Source organism: Xyrauchen texanus, chromosome 43 (assembly GCF_025860055.1).
Source record: "Xyrauchen texanus isolate HMW12.3.18 chromosome 43, RBS_HiC_50CHRs, whole genome shotgun sequence".
Lineage (NCBI taxonomy): Eukaryota > Metazoa > Chordata > Actinopteri > Cypriniformes > Catostomidae > Xyrauchen > Xyrauchen texanus.
In genome coordinates, this window is record NC_068318.1 from 17,501,646 (window position 1) to 17,524,300 (window position 22,655).

Consider the following 22,655-nt stretch of genomic DNA (forward strand, 5'->3'; position numbering starts at 1 on the left):
TTACTGTGTCTGTAGACTCCTTGACAAAAGGACAAAATTCTGGAACACATTTTTATGTTATTTTAACAGTTTGCTGTTTTGGAGGAAGAGGGGCATTTGTGAACAATAACAATGTCAAATACATTGTCAAATAATCTGATATTCAAGACTTTCAATACTATTCAATAATGAAACAAAAATCAATACAATTCAATACTTTTTTACAGTTTCCTCAAAGGACGAAAAACTTGTTTAAGGCACCACAGCCAGATTTGTGTTTAATTTATAAATATCCTGATAACCAAACTTGTGTAGAAAACTGAACATTCGCTGTCTCTGGGACAGTGAAAATGTATGTGATGGGAATGTGTCAGTATAATCTAAGTTCCCTATGCTGTAACCCCACTCCAGCTCTGCTCAAACAGTGAATTATTCAATGCCCTCAAATGCAGTGACAGACAGAGAGAGATAGGAAGAGAGAAACAGATAGAGCAGACATTATCATAAGAAAGAAAGAGGAAATCCAGAGCACATTAGCCCATGAGAAGGAGTTAAGACTTTGGTGTGTGTGTGTGTGTGTGTGTGTGTGTGTGGAGAGAGAAAGAAAGAAAGAGTATACGGGCATTATACCTGTGCGGCAGTATGGATAAGCATTCCAAGCTTTCTCGTGAATATTCAGTGCTGATGATGGTGCAAGCATTCGCACAAACGAGGGAACTTTACTGAAAAAGCAAACAGTGGAATGAGACTAAAAACATAAATAAATTGATTCTGAAAACACTGTAATTCCTTTAATAACAGAATATATTATATATATATATATATATATATATATATATATATATATATATATATATATATATATATAAGGGTGCCAATGACATGAATGAGAAAAATTCAAAAACAACTTTTCAGTGCTCTCACCCTCCAAGTATTCAATTTATCTCGAGTGTAAAGCAGAAACAATTTCAAGAACATATTTTAAAATTTACTGGTGGCACAAATGTATTGTATACAGTGTATATGCATTGTGTTATATATGTCCAGCACAAAAGAGTGTGTCTCAGCACCAACTTGTATTTAACTGACAAATAAATTGATGGCATCCGCAGGAAACCTGTAGTGTGTGGTACTGTGGACTCTTTACTTATGTATGTATTTTTTACTGTTAATTATATATTCTATGGTGTTAGTGTTGATGTTTTCTGCACAAGCAAACTGAAGTTATCGAGTTATACAGGTAACTGTGCTTTGTTGTTTCATTAATTACTATTTCTATAATTCTACTGGTGTTGCAAAATATTACACTTTCTGTTTTGATGCAGATTTTCAGTGAGTGATAAGTCAGAATATAGACTGCACAGAACTGTAATCTAATCCAAATACTGGTTCTCATGCCAGTTCGATATTGTAAAACAGTATTGACAGTTGCTGCACTGCTGAAGGTTGTCAATGATGCTGCTGAACGTGGCGTGTCACTGATACAGAACTTCAATTCTGTTATCACAAACCAAGAGGAACAAAAACAGTACCTGCTTCAGGTTGTTGAAGGTCACCGTCAGCAGTTTCCTGTGTCCAAGAAGTCAATCATTGTTGAAAAACTCTGCAGTGACTGAAATAAGCCATGTCTGAATTGTGCACATTCCATTTTCAATGCTTTCTTTTCAATTTCAGGGATGTTGTGCCACCAATAGACAATGGATTGTCTGAAATTTGTGTGTGTGTTTACTGTATATATTAAAGAATAAATTTAGGGGGTGAGAGCAAACAATTTGCAAACTTTAATTTTGACTGGCACCCTAATATATATACAGTATCACCTTAAGGGTTTACTTCACCCCAAAATAAAAATGTGTTCACCATTTACTCACTATGACGAAAGATCAGGCATGAAACTCTATATACTGTATATCACCTCAAGGGGTTACTTCACCCAAAAATGAAAATGTATTCACCATTTACTCAAAAGTTCAGGCATGAAACTCTATGTGGGGCAAACTGATAGATTTTTTGACATGTTATCTGTTAGCCAATAGGCTTGCTCACATGTGACATTTTAAGCCAATCTGCTAACATGGTGTTAGCTGATTGGTCCTTTGACGTAATTGTGTAGCTAATTAAATTGCGTCTCTCTCTCTCTTTGTCTAACATTTAAATTGCTCAGTTTTGCAGATAAGCTGGTTTAACTGCAGCACACTGCGAGCACTTTTCTCTGAAACCCACCTCCACCCCAGCTTCACTGGTCTAGATCTGCTACATGGGGATTGTTTGTATGTCTATTTGTGCAGCAGCATCTGAACAATGTTCAATGCAGCATGTCTTGTGTTTCATATATTTGTGCAGCAGTATGTTCTACATGCTCGATGCAGCATGTCTTTGTACTGCTCTGCAGCCGTAGCAGCATAGCAGATCCAGTCCGCCAAGACCAATATCCTATCAATATGTCATACCCAAGTTAACATGCTAAATATTTCAGAGAGTTGTCATGACTGAACTTATGCCATTCCAAACTAAGAATTTCTTACTTCCATGGAACACAAAAGGAGCAGTTTAGCAGAATGCTGAAAGCTGCTCTTTTCCATACAATACGAGTGAATAGGAACAGACACTGCTCAAGTGCTCAAAATGACAATAAAGATTCATTGAAGTACTTAAAAGAAATCTAAAAGACTTGTGCATTATTTTCTGTGCTTTTGGGAAATCATACTTTGCGTAAAGAACAGACCACAATTAAAGTCATTATTTGCGTAAAATATTCCCTTCCGTCACAGCTCTCAAAATCTAATTTGCTATTGTATGGCTTCAGAAGACTTGGAATATATTGTAAGTCATATTTTACCACTTTTAAGATATGTTTAGGGTGCTTTTTTTTCTTTCGTTTTTGGAGTTCAATGGTGTAAGTCCCTATTCAGTTTTAGTGTATGGAACAGAGCAACCAGGACATACTGCTAAATCTCTCATAAGTCATATAGGTTTGAAATGACATGAGGGTGAGTAAATGACAGAATTTCATTTTTGGTGAACTATCCTTTTAATTTGAGCTTTCAAAAAGGCATTTTATGATTACATTGATGTTTTATAGGTGTTTGTAAGGGTGAATACCTTTGCAGGTGGTAGATTTTGTGTGTGTACTGTCCCTTCTCTCCATCCTTCTCATAGGGTTCGTTTTTTAAAACCTCCACCCCTTCTCCTCCACCCGTCTCATTTTTACTGGCCTCTGCTACTGAGTACAGCTGCCCTACCTGATACTGTGAGACAGACAGAAATACATTCAGTAATCTTCATGTACATATGGATGTGTGGATGAAAACATAATTTTCAACTCAGCAGACAATTAATCCTGTTTATCTCTCCCTCTCTGTTTATTTCTTTTTTTTTTTTCATCTCCTCCTCCCTCCTTCTGTTGATCTGTGCTGAATAAACACAGAATGGTGAAAGAACAATGGCCTCTTTCATTTCGTAATCACCTCTAATCCTGTGGAGAATATAGTTATAACATAAACACACAAACAAACTTGCTAACCAAAATGTACTCTTACACTGCATGTGCAAATGTACAAATAAACTGCATGAAAATACATAAAAATACTATATTTACAAACAAACCCTCACACAAATAAGTTTGTGCAAAAGGTAGTTTGAACAATCACAGATGGAGCAAACACTGCACACTCTGTTCTTTTCACTGTAAGATGAAAAGAACAGAGAACAGAATGAGACAGATAGATAGATAGATAGATAGATAGATAGATAGATAGATAGATAGATAGATAGATAGATAGATAGATAGATAGATAGATAGATAGATAGATAGATAAGAGTGATAGATAGATAGACAGATAGATAGATAGATAGATAGATAGATAGATAGATAGATAGATAGATAGATAGATAGATAGATAGATAGATAGATAGATAGATCTTTAGTATTAAATGTGTTTTTGTATTATTTTTGTTTGTTGAACCCTATTCCTTTAAAGTTAGCTGTTACAGTCATTTCAAATTTTACTTTGTAATACCAAACATTTATTCCATATTCACTAATGGTATTTTATTTTATTTAAGTTCTTTTGCACTGCTTTGGCAATACAAATGTCCAGTATTCTGGCATGCAACAAATTGAGAAAGAGAGAGGAAAAAAAAAACAGCAGTCATTGTTTCGTAATATGTATTTATTTTGAGGAAAGCTCAGTTAAAGTGAGCGATTGAGTGTTCTGACACACATTTTCAGCGTCAGCAGTGTCAACTCAGACTCTAAGCTGAGCCAGCAGAACTCAACTCCAAAGTTTCAAACTAAAACACTTTAAGAACCTTGCCTAGAAACAGCCCTGCCTGTTTAAATGGGGCATCCATCCATGTACACACTGTCCATCACAAGAAAAGAGTGAGAGAGAGAGCAAGGGAGAGAAAATGATGAAAGAAAGCAGACTGCTTAATTTTATCAGTTTGGCCCATACCACATTTACTAAGGCATAACAGAGAGGTAAAACAAGTAAGACAACTGGTAAGATAGATAAAGGGACAGGGGAGAAAGATAAGAAGAGGACAGACAGACAGACAGACAGATAGACAAAGGACAATAAATATGTGTACAGCAGACAAATGTAAAACAGTGGAATTCATACACCCTGTGTAGTGTGTGTGTGTGTGTGTGTGTGTGTGTGTGTGTGTGAGCGTGTATTTATCACTTTGTGGGGACCAAATGTCCCCATAAGGATAGTAAAACCCGAAATTTTTGACCTTGTGGGGACATTTTGTCGGTCCCCATGAGGAAAACAGCTTATAAATCATACTAAATTATGTTTTTTGAAAAGGTAAAAATGCAGAAAGTTTTCTGTGAGGGTTAGGTTTAGGGGTAGGGTTAGGTTTAGGGGATAGAATATAAAGTTTGTACAGTATAAAAACCATTATGTCTATGGAAAGTCCCCATAAAACATGGAAACACAACATGCGTGTGTGTGTGTCTGTGTGTGTCTGTGTTTCTGAATCTACATGCACTGTCATCATTCCTCTGCCAATCAGAGGCTTCATCTCCCCTTACAGCCAATCAGAGGCGAGAAGAAGTATGCGTCGCTTTGCACACTATGAAAATTCAACCTACATCACACATTATCATCCCTCACTCTCTGCAGACCACACACACACAAACACACATCACCGGGCAGGGTTTCGTCTGCAGCAGATGTACTATTTTTTGTGCGTGTGTGTTATGTAGCCTATCTATATTTAAACTGAAATTGCATAAAGCAATGTAATCTTTTTGAATGAACAGCATGTGATATATTTATATGGGAATCTGGTTAAGCCCTGATTATAATTCACTGATGGTGATGGACAGGCTAAAACACATAACCGACAGATGAATCGACATATTAAGACACTGGCTAATAGACAGAAAGGATGTCTCACGCGCCAACCAACCAACAGAGACAGAATGGCTTATAGTAAGTTTGTGTACGTATTCTGAGTAAGAGAATGACTGAGTGCTCATTTAAAGCTTTTGAAAAAAAGAGGAAGACTATTGGAAATGAGGGAGTGTCAAAATGGGGCATAAACTGCCCAGCTGCCCCCTCAAGCAAGTAATCTTTCTTAATCCATCATTCCCCACTGAATGAATGGACTCCAGGAATAGCACTTTGGCCTCTTGCTTTGAACAACATCAGCTAAAAATAAAATGTATATTACTTTAAGGCCCCTGGAAGCAGATGAGGGATAAGGGCTTCATGCAAGCTTATTGTGATGAGGAGGAGGGTGTGTCCGGGCCATGAGGATACACACCCAGTGCTGAATAGTCCTAATCAGTTGGGAGGGGGAGTCCTCGCCACTGCCGTCCGCCAGGTGATGGAGGAACTGCTGCTGTCCACCAGAAAGCGGAGGAGCCATTGCCGTCTGCCAAGGAATGGAGGACTCGCTGCCTTTAGCCAGGAGAGGAGTGGCTGTCGTTCACCATGGGCAGAGGAGTGGACCAGGCGACAGCGTGTTTGGGGACCGGCGAGAGACTCTCTCTCTCTATCTCTCTCTCTCTATCGCTCTCTCTCTCACTCTCTTTCTCTACCCCTCGCACTTTCCCTCTCCCCTCCCCTCGTCTCTCCTAGGGTCCAAAGAGGCGGGAAGACCTACCAGCAGAAGGGCAACACCTCCCCTCCAGGAAGGAAGGAAAGGGGAGTACGTCAAGCTGGAGGTTTCCCATGCCTGAATCTGGTGGTGGAGGAGAGTGACGAGGAGGAGGGTGTGGCCGGGCCTTAGAATTAGTTTTTTCAAAGGGGTCCAGGGGGCCAAAGTGTGCAAAGAGGGGCCAAATTAGAACTTAACTAGACCTTATAATTACTACATTCTTTTCAATTTAAGAAAGACTGCAAAATTTTGAAAGGCGAATTTATAGCTGCTGGAGGGACATACTTAACTTAGTTCACCTAAAAATTAGGAACGAAATGCATTGATGTTTTTATTCTGCTAGGGTGTTCGTTTGGTGACAAATCTACTGTTTGCAGACATACTTTTTTTCTCTCCCCATTTTGGAATGCCCAATTCCCAATGCACTCAAAGTCCGTTGCATCCACACACCACACACCACGCTCCCCACCACATTATAGGGACCACGAGGAGGTTACGCCATGTGGCTCTACACTTCCTAGCAACCAGGCCAATTTGGTTGCTTAGGAGACCTGGCTGGAGTCACTCAGCCCGCCCTGGATTCGAACTCGCGACTCCAGGGGTGGTAGTCAGAGTCTTTACACGCTGAGCATCCCAGGCCCCAGTTTGCAGACATTCTTGAGAACTTTTCCTCATGAACTAATTTTAAAACTATGCTGCTCATAGATTAAATGCCAGGTTTCATCAGCCTAGGACTCGTTTAGGAAAAATAAGTTTGATAAAACAAGTAAAAATTAGGCTCAAGGCGACAAACTTTAGTCAACAATATGAATTCATGAAATATATTATTAAATTAAATATATTTTATATTTAGGTTTACAGTGAATAAATGGTTAAAACTGTTTATTAGAATTTTACTGTTCAGATGGGGGGATGTTGGGGGCTTACTGTCTAATGATGCGTTCAGACCAGAGGTGTCGAGAGCATCAAATCGACCGGAAGTCATTCATTTTCTATGACAGCCAGCGTCTCTCGGCGGCGAGAAGCGGCGCGGCGAGTCTTGGCCAGTGTGGGCGTCAGAGGAATGTTCAAGTGCAGCAAACATTATGGTAATGAGCTTCGACGCAGTTTGGCGGCAACCTATTGGAATATAGAAGTGCTCCGCTCTAGCGAAGTCTAGAGAACACAACCGTGTAAACTTTGGTTTCCACCAAACATTAGTTCCAAAGTCAAAATGGAGGAGAAACTGATTATTGCCGTGGCGGGTTTTCACGTAATATTTGATCTGTCCCTGTTTGCTTACAGGGATATAAATAAAATAAAAAACAATGCGTGGACAAAGGTGTCTGAAATTGTTGGTGTGCCAGGTGAGTTGATGAAGTGGATATAAAGGTTTAATATTATATAATAATATATTAAAATATTTCTTGAGGATATACGCTACTTGTGATATGTCATCAAAAAGATACAACACGGTCAACATGTCTGGATGTTTTGTGGCCCCTTAAATATAGTTCACAAAACCAAGCATTCTCAAGGAATGTTGACGCCTATTTCAAATACGTCAGTGCGTCCACGAATTTTCGATAGCGTTGTTGGCAGGGCAGCCAGAGTGAATTTTGACGCTCTCGCCTCTGGTCTGAACGCACAGTAAGTCTTTGAAAATCCCTGACCTATTCTAATTACTTATTTAATCAATACAGATAATTAATCTGACACAAAATACACAGATCAGTGATACAGTATGATTATGAAATTGATAAAACTAGATACCGTATGTTAACCAGCCTCAGCTCATTCAACTCAATTTCAATCTAATCTACTCAAGATCCATTTAATTGTGCTGCTTAAATGAATGCAAAATATCAGTTTTAACCTTTTAAACTCCTGCTACTGCTCTTACTACTGCACTTAATCGGCACTTAATGTACAAAACAAAACAAAAAATAATTTTCTGTGTCTTTCTTCTGTGCTAACATCTCTACTACTCGAGCCACTGTGAGAACTTGAAAGTCCCATACTGCAGATGTTGTTAAACTTTGCATGACAAATTGCTTGCTATGTGTCTCATTTGTAAGTCTCTTTGGATAAAAGCGTCTGCTAAACGACTAAATGTAAATATAATGTAAATGCAAGAAGGAGACCTTCATCTGACAAGAGGGACACACTTTAAAATGTACTGGCCTAGACATATTTTATGTGACACAAGAGATTACAATATTATCCAAATTAATCTTGGCTCAAGGGTGTAGCAGCCACGGTGGACGTGGGGTACATGTCCCCCACACTCTTTAAAAAGGTGATTTTGACATTCTTTTTCTGACATTCTAAATAGGATTGACAAGATGAACAAGAGAAAACACTGTGGCATGCACAAATTACAAGTCTTTTCACACTTCACCACCCTTGAATTTACTATAGTAACACTAAATGTACTTTAGGCAGAAACAAATACATAATAAATATGATTATATCACTTCAGCTCTATTGTAATAGGCTACATTAGGGGAGTGAGGGAATGTAATAAATGTTTTTCGACTTAATTTTTTTTATATTTTGCATTAAATGGTTTTAAATGTGTTTAGGGTAGACCTACTGTTTATAATTACAAAAATGCCATAGTTTGTTTTATAGAAATCATGTTACATCTAACCATGGTAGTGAATATCCATGCTTCCATGTGCTTACCATGCATTTATTACAAATACCACTATTAAAACAATAATAATACAAATAAAATATGATACATTTTCATAAGGGCAAAATGCCTAAATCCTAATTTTTTTTTATTGAAAGAAATTATTACTGGTTTTGTTTGCCTTCAGGCATTCCAAGAGATGACTCATTTAAAATCAATAAGAATCTAATGAAAGGAGAGTTACAACTGTCAGAATAAAATGTATTTTTATTCCCCCCTACACCCCTGTCTTGGCTGACTATCCATTTTTTGCAGGATATGCTGAGGTATGTCAAACCTAGCGCATACAGAGAGAGGAGCTGGGAATAGCCCTTTAATTTGCATAATACGGCCCAGACAGAGTGTCTCTCCCTCAAGGCCTGATCTCACCATGTCATGTAGCACCAGAGATGCAATGAGGAGATTACTGATTACTGGGACATGATGATAGAGGAATAAACAGCTGGAAGAGTAAATCTAAAAGAGCGGTTGAGGTGTTTTACATGAGCAGATGATTAATCATGTGAACCAAATTTAAAGGTACAGTGTGTCATTTATACATCATCAGAAAAAAAACAAATGGCACCAAACAGCTAGGGTACTGAGGGCGATTGCCAAGGCATTGCTAAGGCTGAATGTTTTTAGAGCATTGCTATGAGGTTGCCAGGGTGTTCTGGGTGGTTGCTAAGTGGTTTTTAACTGGCCTATATCAAAAAACCCAACCCCAAGTCTTTATGCTATTATGACTGCTACAGCTTGGGTCCCTCCATCAATGTAAGTCTATGTTTTTTTTTTTTCATTTCAAAACCATTACCTGTGTCAATGTTGCTTTGTCAAGCAACTTCAAGAAACATATTGCAAATCCCTTTGGCTCTGAAATCTCACATACACATAGGGATTTGGAGTAGGAAACTAAAAACTGGAAATATATGATTCTGCAGCACACGGTACAAAAGATGTGGGCACTGCTCATTTTGAATGGAGCAGAGAAAAGAATGAGAGCTATAGATGAAGCAAATATGTAAGAATTACTGACATGGCTGAAAGCATGACGATTAATATTGACACATTCCCAGAGAAGTGATGCATTAGTGATTTTGCATGGTCTGTACAGGCATCAGACAGCATGAGAAGAGAACTATTCCTCCTCTTGCTGAGATAACTGACTCATAACTGACTAGCTGACAGAGTGGTGTCCGTTTTTTTATTACAGATCTGTAGCAGTGCAGACGGAGTACATCACAAAACCACATCGTGACTGCTGTCAAAATGAGCTGAGGCTGAGTCATACAAACTCATCAAATGTAAATCAGGGATTGACACGGCACACCACACACACACATACAACAATTGTTTAAAATCAGTATCATTACCAGCATTCGCAGTGTGCTGTACCCAAACGCATACACACACACACAGATTAAAAAACAACACTCAATTTGCAAATTTACACTTACCTCCTCCACAGAAATCGGTAGGATCACTCGACTGCAAAAGAGCAAGAAAAACACATTTTTAAAAGCTACTTCATTAACAAGCATAACACATGCTGTATCATCAAAGCAACTACCATCATCAGGTTTATGGTCGCAAGTTTTTGGTATCCTTTTGCCACAATTTCATCACTTTGGCACTGTATATTCACATACTTAATCAATTACATACTATATCAACATACCACAAAATGCAACAGTTCAGCTATATCAACATACCACAAAATGCAACAGTTCAGCAAGTTATAGCCTACTACATGGTAAAAAAGTTAAGTTGCACCTTATGAAGCTATTTCTACCTAATCTTACCCTTAAAATTACTTTATTTGGTGTAACCTATTGTGGCCAGGTTAATTTAATCATATTACTGTAAATAATATGTGACTTGAAAAGTCATAAAAATAAAGTCACAATGATTTTTTTTATTATTATTAGGCTATATTAGGTTGTTCATTACGTGGGTCACGTCAGTTCCAAGGTGAACTGTCTGTCCACTGAGTGGCGCTAAAAGGGAGTTAACTGTTCTTCCAAACAGCCACTTCATTTTGTGGTGCTTCTATAACACTTTCGGTTCATGTGTCGCCTTGCATGCTCATCAGTACTTTTGCATCACAAGTGCAACGCTCTATCAGTTTACAAGCTGGAACAAGTTGGTTATGTAATGAAAACATTAAAATGCATCACCTTACAAATCATGCAATATACAGTAAAAGTGTTTAGATATCACAGGATAGCATTGTGTGAGGAACAGGGTGAAAATTATGCGTTTATGAACTGCCATTTTACTCGTGATTTGTGTGAAAGTAAATAAAAGTCATTATTGTTATACTGCCTCTGGTGGTCATTTCACCAAGAGATGCCGTGAGTCATACAAGCAGAGCAAAAATGCAGGTATAGAAATATGATTCTATGGTTGCAGCTACCACTAAAACACATTTTTGATTTAGCAGACAAAAAAATAAAAAATTATAGTGTAATGCAAATTATGAACCCTCCATTTTAATGCAATTTTGTTTTTGTCATGCCACACTAATATTCAGCATATCTTGTGCCAAATTCCAATTTCCCTTAAAGGAATGTTTTGGGTTCAATACAAGTTAAGCTCAATTGACAGTATATGTGGCATAATATTGATTGCCACAAAAATCTATTTTGTCTTGTCCTCCATTTCTTTTAAAAAAAGCAAAAAACAAGGCTACAGTGAGGCACTTACAATGGAATAGGGCCATTTTTTTTACGTTAAAATACTCACTTTTTCAAAAGTATAGCCACAAGACAAAGGATATGAGTATAAAAATTATTTGTGTGTGATAAAATCATTTCCTAACCTTTTTTATGTAAAGTTATAGCCAATTTTATAACTTCGTTACCATGACGATGTAATGGCAATAAACCCTAAAATGCCTGTAAAAATTACAATTTAAACAACTTTACTGCTCAAATAATGCATGCGTTTTAACAGAAGAATTCATGCAAGTACTTTTATAAAATTACAAGCTTAAAATTTCTGTTTAAACATTCCAAAAATTGTCCCCATTCACATCTATTGTTATGGAAGCATACATGGTAGCAATATTCAATTTGACATTTAATATGCAAAATGACAATGCAATATGTAAAATGGCAATGCATTCTGTATTTAAATTTACATTTTACATTACCATTCTAGCAACGTTTGGTGCAAAATGAAAATGAAATTACATAATTTACATTTGCCATTTCATACACTCGTTTTAATATGCATTATTGAAACGCTTTATAAGTTGCAAAATTAAAATGAAAATGTATTACAGAAATTATTAGATATGTGTAACATGTTCAAGCAAAAACTGTGGCAAAATGATCATTCAAATTTTATTTTTCTTAATTGCATTTACACTCACAGTCAAGACACTTGCGATTGCTTTTTCATTAAATGTCCCACAATGAATGTAGCAAAATTCAATGTGCACATTGAAAATGCATTCGAGCCGATCACGCCACTGCCCGCCCCCTCCCGCCCTGTCAATCACTGCATCAAAGCGGGGCTCGGCAACAGGTAAACATAACATGTTATGGCTATGTTACGTGTTTTGAGCTTACAGTCTATGGTTTTGAGGTGTTGGAAAAATGGCGGCGCAGAGCTAATACTGGCGTTAAATTCACTAGCAGATGAAGTGGAGCGTGAACAGAGAAACGGTAGTATTTCGAAGATTATTACAGTATGTAGGTGATAGAACCAGTGCGTTGTTGGAGCGTCTGGGAGAATTTTCTGCCTTATCAGGTGCCGACACCCGTTTGGCTGCTGACCTCTTAAAGGTGGTGGAAGAACAATTGTATTCGGAGAGGCCTAGGGGAGTGGGGAGACCAGCAGCCGTGGAGATCCCTGGCGAGGCCATAGAGGGGTATCTTATGTATGGGTTAAAAGTTAAAGATATCGCGGCCTTGTATGGAGTTAGTTGATGGATGGTACATCGACGAATGCAGCAGTGTGGACTGAAGTAAACAACAACTTAAATATATTTTAATGATTTTATACGATTTTAGATAACTATTAACAGTTAACGTTACTACATTTAAAAAACAAAACTGCCTTTTTTTTATTAAAATCCCCATGGCAGAATTCGGGAGTAAACACAGAGATTATGGCCTTGAGGCATTTGTATAAAATCATTAAAAAATATTTAAGTTGTTGTTTACTTCAGTCCACACTGCTGCATTCGTCGATGTACCGTCCATCGACTAACTCCATACAAGACCGCGATATCTTTAACTTTTAACCCATACATAAGATACCCTCTATGGACTCGCCAGGATCTCCATGGCTGCTGGTCTCCCACTCCCTAGGCCTCTCAATACAATTGTTCTTCCACCACCTTTAAGAGGTCAGCAGCCAAACGGGTGTCGGCGCTGATAAGGCAGAAAATTCTCCCAGACGCTCCAACAACGCACTGGTTCTATCACCTACATACCGTAATAATCTTCGAAATACTACCGCTCCCTATCGAGAGGTCTCTCCTATTGCGTAAGTAGCTTACGCTATGGGAAAACTCAGTTTCTCGAGAAATATTGAAGTCTTTATGTAAACGCATTGCAGCTGCACAGCAGACAGCTGATGAGCTGAGGCAGCTCGGTCATTGGCTGTGCCGCGGCAACTGCTCAAACCAATGACGGGCGACTCTGAACATGCGACCAATGGGCGCGCTACGTGTTCACAGGCTCAGAGCCTGCCGAAATTAGCATAGGCAGGCTATATAATGGGCACCCGTCATGCGAAGTTCCTTTAGATTTAATCTCCTTCAGCGAAGACCTTCTCTCGCTGGATCCTCCGGATTGTTGGAGTCTTTCGCCGCTGACAAGCTTACAGCGGGACTGCTAAGAGGACGCCGGCGCCTTCAGCCGCTTCGAGCCTTCTGCTACGCCATCCGGCGCAGATCGCATATCCTTTACTGCAAGCGCCGCCGCGACGCTTTTAAAAGTAAAAGAGTAATTTTCCAAGGCGTTGTTTCAAATGCCTTCAGCCTGCGCTCGTGCAGAAGCCCTCTTCACGACGGAGATCGGCACATCATCTGCACTCGCTGCCTGGGTCTGGACCACGCAGAAGCTGCACTCATTCAGGGCGGATGCCCCGGACGCGAATCCTTGGCCTCGCCGAGCTGCGCGCCGCTTTGCCGCTTCACCGCGAACGAGCCGGCTTCCACCGTGCTGCCACCTCCGCTCGAGCCGCCGAAGAAAAGCGCCGCCACAGAGGCTGCCAGAGCACGCCGACTCGGTGACGCCACGCCGCCCAGTCCCCGCGTGCATCACCGCTACCAGAAATCTCCCCGCCGCCAGTCCATTTCACGAGCGGACCTGCACCCCTCCAACAAAGCGGTGGGTCTCGCCTCGCTCGGCACATCAGGGGACGACGATGGAAAGGATGACAGCTCTCTCTTGACGCTGCATCCGACGACTGGCCGGGCTCGTTCGACCCGCGCCATCGACATCAGCGACACGAGCGCTGGCACCAGCATGGACTCGAAATCGTCCCAGTATCCTGTCAAAAGCCGTGGAAGACCTCGGCTCGACTGGTCTTCCCTGGAAGAACCCGCCGCGAGCCGGCTGGACGAGTGGTTCCTGCAGGGAACCAGCAGGCCCCCGACAGAGACCCTCTCCTTTCTTCCCTGAGGTCCACGACGAGCTCACAAAGTCGTGGAAAGCCCCGCGACTCTGCTCGCCTAAAGCCTTCTTTTTCTTCCTCGCCTCCTCAGTGGACGGCGAGAGAAAGAGGCTACGAGGCAACTCCGCCTCGAGGAGACCGTGGCCAACCATCTATGCCCACCCTCCACCGCTGGATGGAAGGCCAGAGCTTCACCCCTCGAGCCCTGCAGAACCACCTCAGCTCTCGCCGGTCGCGCATACGCCGCCGCCGCCAAGCTGCGCCAGCGCTGCATTCGATGGCGGTCCTACATGTTTTTCAGGCCAAACTCCTCCGCACCATGGACGAGTCTGGACCTGAACCCGAGGCTTTCAGGACCCGCGCAGCGCTACGGACGTAGCCCTGCGAGCCACAAAGGCCACCGCCCAATCCATCAGCCGGGCCATGGCTAATTTGACCGCCCTTGAGCGCCATCTGTGGCTAACGCTAACGGAGATGAAGGACGCTGATAAGGCACCATTTCTTGACGCCGCCTGTCACTCCAAGCGCCTGTTCGACCAGGCGGTGAGAGAATTCACTGAGCGCTTCACTGAGGCTCGGAAGGATTCGCAAGCTATGCATCACTTCCTGCCCAAGCGCCCAGCTCGCCTCAGAAACCGCCCCAGCAGCAGCAGCGAGCCAGGGCAGAGCCGCCCGCCTCCCAGCCGAAGAGCAGACCTGAAAAGGACGCCGACGCCGCTGCTCCGCTGGCCGAAGAAAGCCGCGACGAAGCAACGAGGTCCTCGCCCAGAATCACTCTGAACACGGAGCCTCGTAAGTCTTCCTAGCAACAGGAAGAAAAAGAGAGAGTACGTGTCTCGCAAAGCCGGACCGCTCTCTCAAACATCTAAAACATTACCCAGTCCCCTTACAGGCGGCTGGAAATGTCTATACAGCAGTCAATGGGCCAGTCATAAAACTCGCCACCTGCAATCAAACGCCGTTTTACGGCGACACACAGAAATCACTTAAAAGAGTCATTTTCTGCCTGTGTCACTAAGGGTTCACATGTCCACACTAAAGTGCGATTCCCACATATCAATACTGTCCAAACAGTGCCAAATACCTCCCCAGTTCAGGCTGGATGTCCCAAAAATGTAGATCGTGTGCCTATTGTCATGTATGCACCACTACACACAAGCACTGTTCCCACAGTTATAAACACTTCCCCAGTAAAAACGGAAATACTATAAGTGTAGCGCGTGCCTGCTGTACTGCACGCACCCCTACACACAGCTACCCATACAGTTTCAAACAGCTCTCTATTTCATGCCGCAAGCATCACAGATGCAATGCGCGAAAGCAAAGAAACTCCCCGCTAAATGCGAAAGCTTTATGAATGTGGCGCGCGTGTCTATTATGATGTATGCACCCCCACCCCAAAACACTGTTCATACAGTTTCAAGCATCTCTCCGACTCATGCTGTGAGCATCTCGGAGATAGCGCACGCGCCTGTACTCTCACACGCACCCCTGCACTCGGCACTCAATACGGCTGCTCAGCGCCACCTGCGCTCTGAGAGCCGTAGACTCTGTGTTAGCACAAAGCGATTTGCCGGTGGGGCCCATACGCCACTGCGACACGCCCCAGCCAGCATTCAGCCCATATCTGTGCGAGCAGAAGCCTGGGAAAAATCCCGACATGCCTAAATGGGTTTTGAACATAATAAAACACGGATACTCACTTCAGTTCGCCAAGAGACCACCCCGCTTTTCAGCGGTGGTCGAGACTAAAGTGAGAAAAGATGTGTCACATGTTCTACGCACCGAGGTGCTCAAACTGATAGAGAAGGGCGCTATAGAAACTGTTCCTCCCTCTTTGAGCCGAGGCAGGTTTTTACAGCCGCTATTTTCTCGCCCGAAAAGGACGGTGGCCTTCGCTCCATCCTGGATCTCAGACATCTGAACAAAGCTTTAATGATTCGCTCGCTCAGAATGTTAACAACCAAACATATCCTCGCGCAAGTTCGCCCGGGATTGGTTTCTATCAGTGGATTTGAAAGACGCTTACTTTCACATTCGATAGCAGCCTCATCACAGGCCCTTTCTGAGATTCGCTGAGGGACAGTCATACCAGTACACAGTACTACCATTCGCCTATCATTGGCCCCCGCACATTCACTGAAATGTATGGACGCTGCACTTTCCCCTGAGACAGCGGGAGTGCGAATACTGAATTACCTCGACGATTGGCTAATCATAGCACAATCAGAGGACCAGTTAATGACGCACAGATCTTGGATTATCAGCCATCTAGAATGCCTGGGTCTGAGAATCAATTTTGCAAAGAGCTGCATATCCCCAGCCAGAATATCTCTTTTCTGGGAATAGTGCTAGACTCAGTGCAGATGACAGCGCCTCTCATCAGAGCGCGCTTCTATTCGACGCCTTGCAACATCGTTCAGAACGGCGCGCACGCCTCGTCAAACGATTTCAAAGAATGCTCGGTCTCATGGCCTCGGCATCAGCTGTACTCCAGCTAGGATTGTTGCACATGCGCCCTCTCCAGCGCTGGCTCAAGAGCCGTGGTCCCCACTCACGCATGGCGCTCGGGCCACTTTTTGATCAGAGCGAATCACGGCTGTATAAAAGCCCTGACGCCCTGGAAAGCCATCAACTGGTATCAAACCGGCGTGAGTCTGGGCGTGAGTACGCGGAGAAAAATGATCATGACAGATGCCTCCAAAATAGGATGGGGGCTCTTTACGAGGGCAGGCCTGTCTCCGGTTTTGGTCAAACCCGAAAAGCGCCTACACATAAACTGTCTGGAAATGAAAGCGGTCGCCTTGGCTCTCAGAGCCCTGCTTCCGTACCTAAAACGAACACGCCCTGGTCCGAACGGACAACATGACGGTAGTTTCATGATATAAATCGCCAAGGTGGACTCAGGTCGAGCTCCCTGCACTCTATGGCCAGGGAGCTCATCCTATGGTCACAACACCACCTGCGCCGCTAAGGGCAGCGACGTGCCAGGTGTCCTGAACCAAGGAGCGGACATGCTATCCAGAGACAAGGTTCTCCCAGGAGAATGGTCTCTCCACCCTCTGACGGTTCAGTGATTATGGCAAACCTTTGGCGAGGCAGAGGTCGACCTCTTCGCCTCCAAGGAAAACGCCAGACTGCCCTCTCTTCTTCTCAAAAGCACGGACGCTGCCGCCCAAGTTTGGCCGAGCCGCCCCTTGTATGCTTTTCCCCGATCGCGATGCTACCTCAGGTCATCAGTCGGATCAGGGAGGTGAAATGTGCAGTGCTCCTGGTAGCCCCACTCTGGAAAAACCAGACGTGGTTTCCAGAACTGATACAGATGATGCAATCTGCCCCATGGCCGATTCCGCTGAGGCAAGACCTCCTCGGACAGGCCAGCGGGATGATTCTTCATCCCCGCCCCGATCTGTGGGCCCTCCATGCATGGCCCCTCAACGGGTTCCCGAGAACCTCCCCAGTGGAGTTTTGAGAACCATTACTGAGGCGCGAGCCTCTACGAGGCGCTTGTATGCCCGAAAGTGGAAAGTGTTCAGTGACTGGTGTGATACCAAGAGTTTGAACCCCAAAACGCGCGAGATACCAAGTGTACTCGCCTTTTGCAGGAGCTGCTGGAGGCGGGCCGCACACCCTCCACGCCAAAGTCTATGTGGCTGCCATAGCGGCGCCACACAATCCTGATAAAGGACATTCATTAGGGAAAACGATCTGATCGTTCGCTTCCTAAGAGGCTTAGGAGGATGAACCCTCCTCGCCCACCTTCGGTGCCGATCTGGGACCTGGCCACGGTCCTGGACGCACTCAAGGGTGCCCCGCTCGAACCTCTCCGAACCGTGCACCTTAAGCAGCTCTCGCCAAAACCGCGCTCTGCTGGCGCCGCTTCAGTTAAAAGAGTGGGCTGACCTGCACGCGCTGTCATCAAGCTGCTTGCCTGGAATTTGGACCTAACAACTGCAGAGTTGTCCTTAGGCCAAAGCACGGGTATATTCCTAAAGTGCTCTCTACACCCTTCAGAGCACAGGTGATATCTCTGGCAGCTTATCGTCCCCAGCAGATCGAAGGCGACGCAAATTTACTCTGCCCGGTCAGGGCGCCAGAGTATATTTGGAACGCTCTGCCCTGTTCAGACAGACGGAACAATTATTCGTGATGCTTTGGCGGCCAAACTAAGGGTCTCGCTGTCTCAAAGCAAAGAATATCGCGCTGGATAGTGGATGCTATAGCGCTGGCTTATGAAGCCAAGGGCCTTCAATGCCCCTTAGGCATCAGAGCTCACTCTACGAGGAGCATGGCCTCCTCGTGGGCGTGGTCGAGTGGGATACCCATTGAAGATATTTGTGTGGCGGCAGGCTGGGCCTCGCCTTCGACATTTATCAGGTTTTATAACCTACAGGTCCCCTCATTGCATTCCAACATTCTATCAGCCTGACTATAGAATGGAATAGAGTGTGTGTATGCTGGGCATCACCTCCTCCCTTATAAGGTCCGTCTCTGACCGACTTAGAGGATTTATTATGCGTACCAGTACATAAAAAGCTCAGTACATAAGATGTGTGCTTGTGTTTGTACAAAGAGCCCCGCCTTGGGCAAGGACGCTCTGTAATATCCCAGTATATAGCTCGCCGCTGGTCGGCTCGGGAATAATCACTTTGCTTTAAAGCTCAGGCACCTGCCTCTGGTTTTATAGAGCGAAGTCAGCACGCACGGCGTTTTACATGGTGTTCCCATAGCGTAAGCTACTTACGCAATAGGAGAGACCTCTCGATAGGGAACGACTCGGTTACTAGCGTAACCTCGGTTCCCTGAGAGGAGGGAACGAGTATTGCGTAAGCTGCCGTGCTTGTGCTTGGTCAGTTCGCTTCAGTCGATTGAACCTAAAGGAACTCGCATGACGGGGTGCCCATTATATAGCCTGCCTATGCTAATTTCGGCAGGCTCTGAGCGCGCGAACGCGAGGCGCGCGCCCATTGGTCGCGCGTTCAGAGTCGCCCCGTCATTGGTTCGAGCAGTTGCCGCGGCACAGCCAATGACCGAGCTGCCTCGCTCATCGCTGTCTGCTGTGCAGCTGCAATGCGTTTTACATAAAGACTTCAATATTTCTCGAGAAACTGAGTTTTCCCATAGCATAAGCTACTTACGCAATACTCGTTCCCTCCTCTCAGGGAATCGAGGTTACGCTAGTAACCGAGTCGTTTCTGTTCACACTCCACTTCATCTGCTAGTGAATTTAACGCTCGTATTAGCTCTGCCGCCGCCATTTTTCCAACACCTCAAAACCATAGACTGTAAGCTCAAAACAGGTAACATAGCCATAACATGTTATGTTTACCTGTTGCCGAGCCCCGCCTTGATGCAGTGATTGACAGGGCGGGGCAGGATCGGCTCGGAATGCATTTTCAATGTGCACATTGAATTTTGCTACATTCATTACGGGACATTTAATGAAAAAGCAATCGCAAGTGTCTTGACTGTGAGTGTAAATGCAATTAAGAAAAATAAAATTTGAATGATCATTTTGCCACAGTTTTTGCTTGAACATGTTACACATATCTAATAATTTCTGTAATACATTTTCATTTTGCAACTTATAAAGCGTTTCAATAATGCATATTAAAACGAGTGTATGAAATGGCAAATGTAAATTATGTAATTTCATTTTCATTTTGCACCAAACGTTGCTAGAATGGTAATGTAAAATGTAAATTTAAATACAGAATGCATTGCCATTTTACATATTGCATTGTCATTTTGCACATTAAATGTCAAATTGAATATTGCTACCATATGCTTCCATATATTGTAAGTGCCTCACTGTAACTGTTATGGATGTGGGAAGCAGGAGAAGGCAGACAGGTGGTTTGGATCCAAAAGCGGTTTATTTTATAAATAACAAATAAGTAAACACAAAGAAAAGTCCACGATGGGAAAAACTTAACTTTAACACAAATAGAACACACAGCTGGAAGAACAAACACAAAGGGCAAGAAACAAGGGCAAAGGCACGACAAGAAACCATACAACGAACAACAAGGAAAAAGGAAAACAACAGAGTTTAAATACACAGACACAATGAAGACTAAACCAGACACAGGTGAGAACAATGATGCAATGATGGCAGTGATGAGATCAGGGAATTGTGGGAAGTGTAGTTTTTAGACAGACAAGTGAAACACGGGGCAGACAACAAGGAAAACATGAAATGGAATATGATCAGTGAAGAGTGAAACAGAAAACACGGGGCAGACAACACGGGAATGTAACAGTAACCTTGATTTTTGAATTTTTGTAAAGAAATGGATGAACATGTCGAAATACATTTTTGTGGTAATCAACATTATGACCCAAATGTTTTCCACTGAGCTTAACTTCTATTGATCCCAGAACATTTCTTTAACATAAATGTGACACACATTTCAAGAATGTAAGACACATTAATGCAATTCTGAATCCTTGAATTAAGACATTTTTGGACGTGTCTCTTGAACAAATGTTATTATATTTATTAAATATAATTATGTTTATTTCTAAACTAAGTTTGATAATATGTAAGGAATCTGTTTATATTAGCAAACCTTTAAAAGCTATTCCCTGTTAAGAGCTTCTCCAATATCTGTGTACTGTTTCTCGATGGTAGCTGGCAGCGAGCCATGCTCTGTGCCACCTGCATATATAATCAATACGTCTCAGGAGTAAGACAACACCACTACAGTGTTTCATTCCAGCTAAGCTATTAATTACATGTGTTTGCCAAAACAACGGTTTGATATTTTTGTATGTAACCTTCTTCCTTTTTGCTGTTTTATAGATTGTTTTCATATTCGTTGCACTATTTGAATTTGGCTGAAATGCCTATCACAGGCTTTTTAATGGCTCCATTGTTACAATGCCCTAAAGAGTAAAAAGTTAGACAAATAGCCCGGGTCTGTGAGTGTAGTCTCACCATATATCAGTTGCTGTGGTTGCTCAGGTGTGTTTTACTATTTGCTGTTAGCAGCTGCTAATAGCCCGAGTCAACTTGCCCTCTTGAGGGCTGCCCGTGTCCTGATTGGTCACCACTGTAGATTTGGTGTCTCATGTATTCTGCTTTCATGACACCCAGGCTACTTTGTGCATTATAAATGTCTTTGCCCGCATGGATGCATTTCACTGTATAGGTCAGGCTTTACTTATTGTTTCAGTAACAAGAAAGTCAAGTTTACAAATAGATTCTGAAATTCAATACGGAGAATGGTCAACTTCCCTACTTGATTAACTGAGGGAAAAGTAATGCATTCGTTCTGAGATTAATAAGTTAATAATGTCATATTTTCCTGTTGATGTTTAATGGAATCACACATAATGTGGTGACACATGATAGATTGTTATGTTTTTTTGTTCTGCAGAACACAAATGAAGATTTTTAGAGGAATATCTCAGCTCTGTATGTCCAAACAATGCAAGTGAATGCTGATCAAAATTTTGAAGCTCCAAAAGCACATAAAGGCAGCTGAAATGACATATAAGTCATTTTTTACTATCAATCTCCACTTTCACATTCTTCTTCTTTTGTTATTGACGATTTACAGTCTTCATGCATATTGCCACCTAATGGGCATGGAGAAGAATTTATAGTATAAAGGACTTAAATATTGATCTGTTTCTCACCCACACCTATCATACCACTTTTGAAGATGTTAATTAAACCAATGGAGCCTTATGGATAACATTTATGCTGCCTTTATTTGCTTTTTTGAACACAAATCACTTGCATTGTGAGGACCTATCGAGCTGAAATAATCTTCTTAAAAATCTTTGTTTGTCTTCAGCAGATGAAAGAAAGTCATACACATCTGGGATGGCATGAGGGTGCGTAAACGATGAGAGAATTGAAATTTTTTGGTGAACTATCCCTTTAATAATGCATATAATAATGGGTTAATACACTGTAAAAGGTGTATTTATAACTAATCTAACCCTTAACATTTGTTTTGCTTGTGTAACCTAATGTATTCAGGTTTATTCAACAATATATATGATAGAGGTGGACAGCCATAGGAATAACTGGGACTTTTCCCGATGGGCTGGCCACGAAACGGGGCCGAACGACGCAGAACGGGCGAGATACAGCTGAAACAGGCCACAAAACGGCACTGAAAAATAGGATATGCAGACAGGACAGCGACACCACCCCAGTCCAGAGCCGATTTCTCTTCCCAGTCCACCCCTGTACTCCGATCAGCCACAAAATTAAAACCATCTGCCTAATATCATGTAGGTCCCTCACGTGCCACCGAAA

The 22,655-nt window shown here is 42.5% G+C and overlaps 1 protein-coding gene across 1 annotated transcript in view; it reads right to left on the bottom strand.

The window, feature by feature from the left end:
* LOC127635450 (phosphatidylinositol transfer protein alpha isoform-like) overlaps nt 1-22,655 on the bottom strand; it is a 33,415-nt gene that overhangs the window by 8,275 nt on the left and 2,485 nt on the right. Inside the window, exons 2-4 of the mRNA XM_052115512.1 lie at nt 10,207-10,237; nt 3,082-3,227; nt 610-701 (exon numbers count right to left, since the gene is read on the bottom strand). Coding sequence (XP_051971472.1) covers nt 610-701; nt 3,082-3,227; nt 10,207-10,237 — 269 coding nt within the window. The remainder of the gene's footprint in view (nt 1-609; nt 702-3,081; nt 3,228-10,206; nt 10,238-22,655) is intronic.